The 13,253-nt window shown below is 32.6% G+C and overlaps 1 protein-coding gene across 1 annotated transcript in view; it reads left to right on the plus strand.

Moving 5' to 3' along the window:
• Window positions 1-466: 466 nt before the first annotated feature.
• Window positions 467-13,253, plus strand: part of LOC137646399 (uncharacterized) — a 22,738-nt gene continuing 9,951 nt past the window's right edge. The window contains exons 1-5 of the mRNA XM_068379499.1: window positions 467-1,178; window positions 1,270-1,671; window positions 1,823-2,086; window positions 2,228-3,988; window positions 10,327-10,453. Of these exons, the coding sequence (XP_068235600.1) occupies window positions 467-1,178; window positions 1,270-1,671; window positions 1,823-2,086; window positions 2,228-3,988; window positions 10,327-10,453 (3,266 nt within the window). The remainder of the gene's footprint in view (window positions 1,179-1,269; window positions 1,672-1,822; window positions 2,087-2,227; window positions 3,989-10,326; window positions 10,454-13,253) is intronic.

Raw genomic sequence — 13,253 nt, forward strand, 5'->3', positions numbered from 1 at the left:
TATATATATATATATATATATATATATATATATATATATATATATATATATATATATATATATATATATATATAAATATGTATACACACACACATATATATATATATATATATATATATATATATATATATATATATATATATATATATATATATATATATATATATATACATATATATATACATATATATATATATATATGTGATAATATCAGTTGGTCTTAGCTGTTTCTTACTGTCAATGTTTGAGTATTCATATTGTTTTGTTCTTCCTATGTTAATGTTTTATAGCATGATTTTCATAAGTTATGTGTTTTTGTTAACATGTGCATTTATGTTGATAGTGTATTCATTGTTGCCTTTCTTTGTTACAGATATGGTAATTTGCTAATGTGTTGAATAAAGCTTGGAAATTATCACCAAGTATTACCGTACTTTCATTACAATTTATTCAACACAAACTCATCATGGCTAAGTTACTGAAGCCGTCCAGACTGGACACGGATCCCAGCTCGTCCAATGCAGCCAAAGAGTGGAAGCACTGGCATAGAATATTCACTAATTTCATAGAAGAAAGTGGAGATGCTGCACCAGACAAGTTGAGGGCATTAGTGAATTGTGTGTCCTCGAGTGTATATGAACTGATCGAAGACTGTAGTACTTTTGAGAGTGCAATCGCTAAACTGGATAGTGTTTATGTCAAGTTGCCAAATGAGATTTTTGCTAGACATGTTTTAGCGACGCGACGACAGCAGTCAGGAGAATCCATTGACGAATTTCTGCGTGAGTTACATAAACTTAGCAAAGACTGCAACTTCCAGCCAGTCACAGCAGAACAATATCGGCAAGAGCTAGTACGTGATGCATTTATCAATGGTATTGCCTCAGTATTTATTCGTCAGCGGTTACTAGAGAATAAGTCACTGAATCTGGAAACTGCACACAGTCAAGCTCGTACGTTGGATCTTGCCCAGCGCAGTGCCGACGCATATGCACCGCCACCTGTTCCTCATACTGCTGCTTTAGTTCCAGAGCGGCAGGCGCAGCCAACCGGTGACCAGCAGCAACATCCAACGCAAGAGGGAGGTGAAGGAAGTTCACCGGGAGGTTCAGCTGTTGCCGCTGCCTACTTATCAAAGAGAAAATGTTATTTTTGTGGTAATGCACTTCACAGTACAGGTAGAGTGAGTTGTCCTGCACGTAATTCCACATGCAACAAATGCGGTAAAACGGGCCATTTTGAAAAAAGTCTGTAAATCGAAAATTTCAGGTAGTACCACTGCTACATTGTATAATCCCACTTTACTTGCAATAACTGCCACTTATCCAAATAATCTTTCACATGCAGCTACAAACATCACTGTAAATGGCCACTCATTGAAGGCACTAGTCGATTCTTGTAGCTCAGATAGTTTTATACGTGAGGAAGTAGCGCAGAGACTAAACCTGACAGTAGTCCCTGCAAGCTCAGCGGTCTCAATGGCATCAAAATCGTTCAATGCTAGTTCCCCTGGATTTGTCATAGCAGACTTGGTTCACCTTGATCAGAGATATCCCTGTATACAGCTAGGGGTCCCGAAGGATTTGTGTTGTGATGTCATTTTGGGTTATGATTTCCAAAAGCAACACCAGAGGGAAAAGACCAAGTTTGAAGATAACTGGCGCCAAACCTGTTTGTTTACTAGCGACAGCTGACATAGATGAACCGTCATTGTTTCCGAACTTACCTCGACAGTGTAAACCCATTGCAGTCAAATTCAGACGCTATAGTCAAGATGACCAGCTGTTTGTAAAAGACCAAATTTCACATTTACTATCTGAAGGTATCATCGAACCAAGTATATCCCCTTGGAGGGCACAGGTTGTAGTAGTCAAAGATCCACTTGACAGGCATAAAAAGAGACTTTGTATTGATTATTCACAGACCATTAACCAATACACAGAACTAGATGCTTATCCCCTCCCAAGGATAGAGGATATGGTACATGACCTTGCTAAATATAAGGTGTTTTCCACATTTGACTTGAAGAGTGCATATCACCAAATCAGCATTAAAGAGAGTGAGAGGAAGTACACTGCTTTTGAAGGTGCAGGGAAATTGTTTCAATTTTGTAGGATTCCATTTGGTGTGACGAATGGTGTAGCTGCATTCCAAAGAGCTATGGACAAACTAGTTGAGGATGAGAAGCTCAAAGATACTTTTCCATACCTTGACAATATCACTGTAGGTGGAGCATCTCAGGCTGAACATGATGAAAACGTTCAAAACGTCTTGGAGGTGGTTCAGAAACGGAACCTTACCCTCAATGAAGGGAAATCGGTTATTTCTGTTCCTACAATCAATGTTCTAGGGTATTGTGTCGGGAATAATGTTATAAAGCCTGACCCAGACAGATTACGTCCCCTTCAAGAATTACCGCCTCCCACAAATATGGGCTCTCTGCGAAGAGCTCAAGGATTGTTTGCCTATTATGCCAAATGGATCCCTGGTTTTTCTGACACGATACATCCCTTAGTGAACACAAAAACTTTTCCACTGAGCGAGCCAGCACTAGCTGCTTTCAATTCTTTAAAAAAACAACTTATGGATGTTTCACTGCGGGCTGTGGATGAGAGTCTTCCTTTTGTTGTAGAGTGTTATGCTTCGGAAGTTGCTGTCTCCGCAGTCTTGAATCAGGGTGGCCGCCCAGTAGCTTTTATGTCGAGAACGCTCCAGGGTAGCGAGTTGCATTATCCAGCAGTGGAAAAAGAGGCCACAGCTATTATTGAAGCGGTTCGCAAGTGGAGCCATTTCTTAGCGAGACGACATTTTACTCTGATTACTGATCAAAGATCGGTGATGTTCATGTTAGACAGCAGGAAGCGAACTAAAATAAAGAACAACAAGATACAAGAGTGGAGGTTGGAGCTGGCATCCTACAGCTATACTATACAGTATCGTCCAGGGAAACAGAATATTGCACCGGACACCCTGACTCTTGCCTATTGTTGTTCTATTTCCTCAATGTCAAGTCTCACTGACATCCATGAGAACCTCTGCCATCCTGGCGTCACTCGCCTTTTGCACTTTGTGCGATCCAAAAACCTCCCATTTTCAACAGATGATGTGAAAAGAGTGTGTGCTTCTTGTAGAATTTGTGCCCAACAAAAACCAAAATTCCATCGTCCAGGAAAAGGAGTCCTCATAAAGGCCACCCAGCCAATGGAACGTCTTAGCATTGATTTCAAGGGGCCTCTGCCCTCTACCACGAGTAATAAGTACATTCTTACGGTTGTTGACGAGTATTCACGTTTCCCCTTTGTGTTTCCCTGTCCAAACATGCATTCGAAAACAGTGATCAAATGTCTTGAATCTATCTTTATCCTTTGTGGAATGCCTAGTTTCATTCATTCAGATCAAGGTGCTTCTTTCATGTCCCAAGAACTGAAACTGTACCTTTCTCAGAAGGGGGTTGCAACCAGCAGAACGACACCTTATCATCCGATGGGCAACGGCCAGGTTGAGAGATATAATGGTATTATTTGGAAATCTATTTGTTTAGTACTCGAAAGTCGTGGCTTGAAGACACAACACTGGGAGATAGTACTTCCTGAGGTTTTGCACTCAGTTAGGTCGCTCTTATGTATAGCAACTGATGAGACACCTCATGAACGTTTTTTCAGGTTTCAGCGACGCTCTAGTCTTGGAAGTACATTACCGTCATGGCTTTTGACTCCTGGACCTGTACTATTGCGACGGCATGTTAGGTCTAGCAAACATGAACCGTCAACTGAAGAGGTTCAACTCATGGATGCAAACTCAATGTATGCAAATGTCAAATATCCAGATGGTAGAGAATCAACTGTGTCTACCCGTGACTTAGCCCCAAGTCCTGCAGGTGCAACGTCTCCTGTACACCATGTTGAACCATCAGGAGAGACAGAGTCCCCAGATACAACTGAAGTGCAGGATACACAAACTCATGATAACCGTGATTGTCATGAATCCAGTGAGCCCACTGAGATAAGAAGGTCCACTCGTGTGTCAAGGCCGCCTGATCGCTATGGATGGGATTTAACCAATACATTTGTTTTGATTAAAGTTGAATTTTCTAGGAGGGGAGAATGTGATAATATCAGTTGGTCTTAGCTGTTTCTTACTGTCAATGTTTGAGGATTCATATTGTTTTGTTCTTCCTATGTTAATGTTTTATAGCATGATTTTCATAAGTTATGTGTTTGTGTTAACATGTGCATTTATGTTGATAGTGTATTCATTGTTGCCTTTCTTTGTTACAGATATGGTAGTTTGCTAATGTGTTGAATAAAGCTTGGAAATTATCACCAAGTATTACCGTACTTTCATTACAATATATATATATATATATATATATATATATATATATATATATATATATATATATATATATATATATATATATATATATGTATGTATATATATATATATATATATATATATATATATATATATATATATATATATATATATATATATATATATGTATATATATATATATATATATATATATATATATATATATATATATATATATATATATATATATATATATATATATATATATATATATATATATATATATACACACACACACACACATATATAGATAGATATATATATATATATATATATATATATATATATATATATATATATATATATATATATATATATATACATGGGGATGGGACCATTCGCCGCTGCCGATTCGCCGACGACAGTTAGCCACTGACAGTTAGCCACCGCCCATTCGCCTCCGATGCCATTTCACCACCGCCCATTCGCCACAGGCGAAAAAATAAGTTCTCTATTATAAGCATAAGGGGCAATCGTTTTTTTTTTCCGATAACTCTGAAAATTTAATAATTTGATAATTTTATAGTTTAATAAGGTCCTTTGCTTAGATTGTTTACAAGCATAACAAGTCTGTTTACTCTTTTATTTAAAAAAAGAGTAAATATTTTTTGATTATTTTTATCAGTGTAGAAGAATCATAAGATTCTGTGTGTGTGTGTGTATATATATATATATATATATATATATATATATATATATATATATATATATATATATATATATATATATATATATATATATATATATATATATATATATATATATTCTGTATATATATATATATATATATATATATATATATATATATATATATATATATATATATATATATTCTGTATATATATATATATATATATATATATATATATATATATATATATATATATATATATATATATATATATATATATATATATATATATATATATATTCATATAAGCCATATATTTTTGGCTATATTAATGTCTGGATTCTCTTAACGACCTCGGGATCAGAGCCCCAGGTGAAATCACACAAAGCCAAGAGCTTGTGACTGGCTGGGAATCGAACCCTGGTCCGGCAAACTTGTAGAGACAATGACTACTACTTAGCCACAAAGAGAGATAAAAGTCAATGACAATTCTGCTGTACTTATACCTGTCGAATTCAGGTGTTTTGTACTTAGAATTAAGATTAACCTACCTTCACCATTGTATCTAATTGGTAGTTTGTTACTAAGCATTAGATTAATGATAATTTTTAGCAAATTTTGACGTGTTTTTCATATTCAAATAAGACCTTTATTTTTGGCTACATTAATGTTTGGATTCTCTTAACGACCTCGGGATCAGAGCCCCAGGCGAAATCACAAAAATACAAGGGATTGTGACCGGCCGGGAATCGAACCCTGGTCCGGCAAACTTTTAGACACAGTGACTACCAATTGGCCCTGAAGAAAGATAAAATCAATGATAATTCTGCTGTACTTATACCTGTCGAATTCCGGTGTTTTGTACTTAGAATTGAAATTTACCCATCTTCACCATCGTAGCTAATTGGAAGTTTTTTACTTTGCATTCAGTTAATGGTAAATTTTTGCACATTTAGACGTGTTTTTCATATTCAATTAAGACCTTTATTTTTGCTATATTAATGTATGGATTCTCTCAACGACCTCGGTATCAGAGCCCCAAGCGGAATCACACAAAGACAAGAGCTTGTGACCGGCCGGGAATCGAACCCTGGTCCGGCGAGCTTGTAGAGACAGTGACTACCACTTGGCCATGAAGAAAGATAAAAATCAATGACAATTCTGCTGTAATTACACCTGTCGAATTCAGGTGTTTTGTAATTAGAATTGAAATTAACCCATCTTCACCATCGTAGCTAATTGGTAGTTTGTTACTTGGCATTCGATTAATGATAGATTTTTGCATATTTAGACGTGTTTTTCATATTTAAATAAGCCATATATTTTTGTTACCATAATGTCTGAATTCTCTTAACGACCTCGGGATCAGAGCTCCAGGCGAATTCACACAAAGACAAGAGCTTGTTACCGGCCGGGAATTGAACCCTGGTCCGGCAAACTTGTAGAGACAGTGACTACCACTAGGCCACGAAGAAAGATAAATAAGTCAATGACAATTCTGCTGTACTTATACCTGTCGAATTCAGGTGTTTTGTACTTAGAATTGAAATTAACCCATCTTCACCACAGCTATCTTCACTATCGTAGCTAATTGGTAGTTTGTTACTTGGCATTCAATTAATGATAAATTTTTTCACATTTAGATGTGTTTGTCATATTCAAATAAGCCATATATTTTTACTACATTAATGTCTGGATTCTCTTAATGACTTCAGGATCAAAGCCCCAGGCGAAATTACACAAAGACAAGAGTTTGTGACCGGCCGGGAATCGAACCCTGGTTCGGCAAACTTGTAGAGACAGTGACTACCACTTGGCCATGAAGAAAGATAAAAGTCAATGACAATCCTACTGTATTCATACCTGTCGAATTCAGGTGTTATTCTTAGGAATATTTTCTCTTTTTTTCACGCTACTGTGCGGCATTTTAAGCTCAGAGTAATGCAGAGATAAAAAAATCACACTAATATATATAACATATTAGAATATATCAATAAAAATTAATATAAAAAATTGCGAAAAATAACCCATTATTCTTTTCTCTCTTGAAATACTTCCACTTTACAGTTCATTGGTTCATGAAGAGACTCTATGAAAGATTATTCTCCCCCCCCTCTCTCTCTCTCTCTCTCTCTCTCTCTCTCTCTCTCTCTCTCTCTCTCTCTCTCTCTCTCTCTCTCTCTCTCTCTCTCTCTCTCTCTCTAATCATAATCCATAAGAAGTATTACTCCAACAGTAAAAAGTCGACTCAAAATAAGATACATATCCACCTAATTACCATTAACATTCGAAGGTAGGTTGCCTTTCCACTCAAGGCATGATAAAGAAACCATTATGGAAAAAGAAATTGTAAGAACTTTAAAATAAATTAAAGATAAGGATAATAACAAGAACAGAGTAATGTGAATGGATGGTGTTTCATATAACCACATTAAACTTTGTGAAAGTAATTACACCAAAAGTAAAATAATAATAAAAATAATGGCCAAGATGATGTTGAGTTTAAATACTTTTGCTACATAATCCATGGGACGGAAAAGGGCATGACAGAGAGAGAGAGAGAGAGAGAGAGAGAGAGAGAGAGAGAGAGAGAGAGAGAGAGAGAGATGATTGAGGTTGGTTTACTATAACCTAATGAATTTTCTTTTTCATTCCAAGTAAACTCTTCGAATACAATACAGAATACATTTCATTATACTGGTTTTACAAGGATGTATTCAATAATGCCTGTAATACCGTTTAAAATGCTAATTCACAAGAGAAAATGAAGACAGCATTACTGAAAAAAAAACCTCTTATGATCCTTATGCCATACAGTTAATAGTACAAAGAAAAACATTATAATGAAAAGTTTGCAATCATAGAGCAATGAGATACACGATAATTCTCCTTTTTGGTATGAAGATAGAATCTATTATACTCATCTAATTTTATTAGGAGATTTCCTGATTTACAAAAAAAAAGTGGAAATTTAGATTCTAATAGGGTCTATTTATGGTCACGCATTCGAAAACAAGCATTGATGTCCCTGGACAAGAAGGATAATAAAACTAATGGAAGGCTTAGTAAGCGCTTCACTACCCTAAGGAGACGAAAAATTATGCTCCCTGAATTGTAGATTGCAAAGCAAACCAAGTAAGTAAACCAAGTAGAAATCGAGGGATTTTTTCGAGATATATATTCATTATCAAAAAATGTTTAAATTTTCATTTCCTAAAAAATACATAATGTCATTAGTATAACTAATTCATTTATCATTATCAAGAACCGGGTTACTTTATATTATTAGAATTTCTAGGTTACTTAATACTGAACATATGAGAATTCTTCGGGCCATGCCAAACATTTGGACATAACATTTCAGTTCAAGTCAAATTTTAAATACTTTATTAAGTATTTAATTTCTTCTATTGAGATTATATTTTCATCAATGACGCACATAATTAATATATATATATATATATATATATATATATATATATATATATATATATATATATATATATATATATATATATATATATATATATATATATATATATATATGTATATATATATATATATATATATATATATATATATATATATATATACATATATATATATATATATATATATTTATATATATATATATATATATATATATATATATATATATATATATATATGTATATATATACATATATATATACATATATATATATATATATATATATATATATATATATATGTATATACATATATATATATATATATATATATATATGTGTATATATATATATATATATATATATATATATGTGTATATATATGTATATATATATATATATATATATATATATATATATGTATGTATATATATATATATATATATATATATATATATATATATATATATATATTTTATATATATATATATATATATATATATATATATATATATATATATATATATATATATATATATATATATATATACACATATATATGTATATATATATATATATATATATATATATATATATATATATATATATATATATATATATATATATATATATATATATATATATATATATGTATATATATATATGTGTATATATATACATACATATTTATATATATATATATATATATATATATATGTATATATATATATATATATATATATATATGAATATATATACATATATATATATATATATATATATATATATATATATATGAATATATATACATATATATATATATATATATATATATATATATATATATATATATATATATATATACATATATATATATATATATATATATGTATATATATATATATATATATATATATATATGTATATATATATATATATATATATATATGTATATATATATATATATATATATATATATATATATATATATATATATATATATATATATATATATATATTAGATAAACCATACTGTATATATCTCAGACAGAGAAAATTCTTATTCATGATGAGTACTTCTGCCCGACCAAGGATTCGAATCTTGGTGCTAAAGAGAAATAAAGCTAAAGCATCAAGACTATCATTCTGCAACCAAGACAAATTTCATTCTAACTCTGAATTTAGGTTTTTTTTACTCAAGAATCTAAATGAACCCGTCTCCACATTATAGATGATAGGTAAGTTTTTAACACGTGGTTTTATGATAATTTTATCAGTAACTACTCGTCAATAAATTTCGGATCCTTAGACATGGCAAAGAGAATTCGATATAAATAACTATAAGAGGCCTATTTGAAATGACAAAAATCCAAAATGTCACTACAGTCATTCCAGTGGCAGTCTGCACCTCTTTAGAAGTACAGCGAATTCCTTGAAGATCATGAAAAAGAAAAAAAATATATCAGTCCTTCAAGAAAAACAAGAATGCATAGCCATCTCCTTTCATAATATCTGAATAATCGTGGTTATAATAAATGCATATGATACCAAGATAGAAAACATTGTCCATAGGCAGAACGCCAAGAGACTCCTTGGACCAGACGAAGATCATGACGTAATACATCAATTGATTGGGGACGAAGACTCTTTAGCAAGTTGATAAATTATCATTCGTTTGCAAAGGATGTCATTTAGTGATTAAAGAAGACACTTCTCTATCTTCTCTGACTTTTCTAATTTCATTACTTTCCCCTCTACTCTAACTGGAGTAGAGATAAGAGAATATCTTCAGTTTGTGAGTTCCACGAAATGATTGTTTAATCCCTTGTATACAATCATGAAGTCGACTGGCCTCAATCCTTTTACAAAATTTCAATTGGCTTTTCTTTGAAGGGGCCCAATGGAAAGATAGTCTTATCACTCATGCAACAACTGGTGGTCCTCTTGTTATCGCTTCAGCCGAAGATGAAGCCCAGGGCGTCTCTACACCATCTTTTATAAAACTCGCTTTTATGTACAAGTAAGACATGGTTTCACCAGGCCAATCATGAAAGAAGTTAGCACCCACATTACGACTTCTTTTTAAAGTCTCTGGTTACCTGGGTGATAGTTAGATTGGCTTTAATTCGAAGATATCACTGTGTGATGTAGAAATTCATTTATAAGTAAACACGAATTTTTTCATGAACATCTTATAAGAACCTATTATGTGCAATTCGAATAAAATACTAGCAATTGGTCACCTGGTGGGTGAAGTTATGTAAAACTCGGTAGTATGTAAGACAATGCGAATTCTCGAACATGAATTGAAAATACGGACATACCTCAATGCACCAGGAATGGCTTAGTGACATTGAAAAAAAGGGATCGACTTACCCTGATGATTTAGTCTAAAGTTGTTGTGACGGCGCCGAGTAAGGCTGTGAACTCAAAGACAGGTTGGGAACGACTGAGTTATATTATTGTAGAACATTCTCCTTATATACAAAACCTCAAGGCAACAGGACATAACAAGTTCACAAGGCAGACAATATTACAGAGGAAAGACCAGACATGAATTTTCATGTTCGTTTTAGTGCGAGGGAAGAGCGAAGATACAAGCATAATATATACAAAAGGAATTATGTACAATTGTGTGAAACACGGTTGGTACATTGTATATATCCCATACGGGAGAGTGTGCTCGAAGTTGTTGTTGAAACTAGTAGTATAAGTTACTTTGGTTAAGTAAACATTAAAAAAAGCATAAACGATATAATGTATATCTCATCCCATGACTCTTCTCATTAACTTCTTTGAAGCTTCATTAGGCATCGCCAAAAGCAAAGAGCCTGGAATTTCTCAGCCCATTTCCAAGTCGGTAGCACTATAAATGACTGAAATATCTTTGAAAAAACATAGGGATAGAATTGAGTTTATGAATTACGACCATTTGACCTTCCACTGGGGCTTTAGAAGGCATTTAAACGGCATTAAAGGGTATTTTTAATGGAGAATGTTAAGTCGGCAGACGGTGTTGGTGTACATATGTCGATAACCAACAAAATAATAAAGTTATTTTCTTATAATGAAGTTATTTTTACGACAAAGTTATTTCGTATTACTCAAAATGGCTTCATATCGTAAAGATAGACTTAAGGCTTTCAGAAAACGAGAAAACACATACTACTGTTGCATAACCCATGACGAGGAGCCTTATTGAAATTTGGAATCCTGGACCCACTGATACGCTTTCAATATTTGATGCTATAATTTTAATTTCATGAGAAAACACTCTGCAGGTAGCCCTCCACTTGTAGCAAGTTTATCATTATTATTATTATTATTATTATTATTATTATTATTATTATTATTATTATTATTATTATTATTATTATTATTATTATTATTATTATTATCATTATTATTATTAAACACAAGCTTAAATCGAATGCATTATCAGTTTGCTATCTCTGACCCTTTCCTTAAGATAACTCTTTAAAATTTAGTAGCTAAGCCCATTTTTTATCAAATAGCTTTGTAAACTTTTCTGTACAGAACCCATGCTATGTCTTTCCTTTCAAAAAATGGTTGAAAAGCTGTCACTAGTTAACTAAATAGCGATGATCAAAAAAAAAAATATATATATATATATATATATATATATATATATATATATATATATATATATATATATATATATATATATATATATATATAGTATTAATTAAGATGATCGGACAAGAAAAGAAATCTATTTAAAAGTACAACATATCAACATGCTAAAATACGATTTATTTCGTCAGATAAATATATTCAGATAATTCTTAATTATTTTCACCTTTTGCATGCATAGGTTTCTGATTTTATGCTGTTAGAGGTACGGAAATGAAGAGGAGGACAAGATATGAAATAAATATGAGCATTTATATCGAAAATTTTACCAATTAGCCTATACATCTTAAGAATATTGAATAACACGATATTTTAGATACGAGAGAACAATCAGGCTGTGAGCAAATCATAAGTGAAGCTGCTCTTAGGAATGGTAATTGTTTGGACCTCGTATACACTGACTCCCTGGCGTTATAATTAGTAAGGTTGGTTCTCCAGTCGAGACATCTGATCATGCCTTGATATCATTAATAGTGAAGACTGAACTGAGCACCCTATCCCTGATGTATCATACTCTTGTAAAATTTATATGAAATCTCAAGCAGACTAGAATAGGGTTTAGCATGATCTTTTGTGCTTGACTTGGTCACAATTATATAGTAGTGTTGATCCTGTTATCCCTTTGAATGAAAATCTAATCAACATAATTGATAGGGGTATCCCTTCTCGTGTGCTAAGGTACCGAGTGAAGGACAAACCATGGTTCCGTGATGATTGTAGACGTACATATTTGGAGAAACAGGAGGCCTAACATCTTTGGAAGGGTAACAGATCAGATTTGACCTGGAACATCTATACTCAGCTTCAAGCTTTTGCTCAGAGAGTTCATGTCTCAACTGAAAAGGAGTACAATATAACCATAAAGGAAACCCTTTCTGGTACAACTCATGAACAAAAATGGTGGTCTTCCCTTAAATACTCTCTTTGTTGTAGATGCAACAGTTCCTCCTTTACTTAAACCAGGTGGCTCAGTCACTTACTGTCCAAAAGAAAAGGCAACCCTTTTGGCTGATGTTTTTTGCAGTAAATGAAGTAATGAAAAACTTCAACTTCCTCATTCCTTTTTTTACTGGGGCCAAACTAACTAGTTTAGCTTTACGAGCTCGGGAAATTAAAGTTCTGTTGATGGACCTTGATGCTTATGAAGGTGTAAAACCGAATGGCAT

Source organism: Palaemon carinicauda, chromosome 9 (genome assembly GCF_036898095.1).
Source record: "Palaemon carinicauda isolate YSFRI2023 chromosome 9, ASM3689809v2, whole genome shotgun sequence".
Classification (NCBI taxonomy): Eukaryota; Metazoa; Arthropoda; class Malacostraca; order Decapoda; family Palaemonidae; genus Palaemon; species Palaemon carinicauda.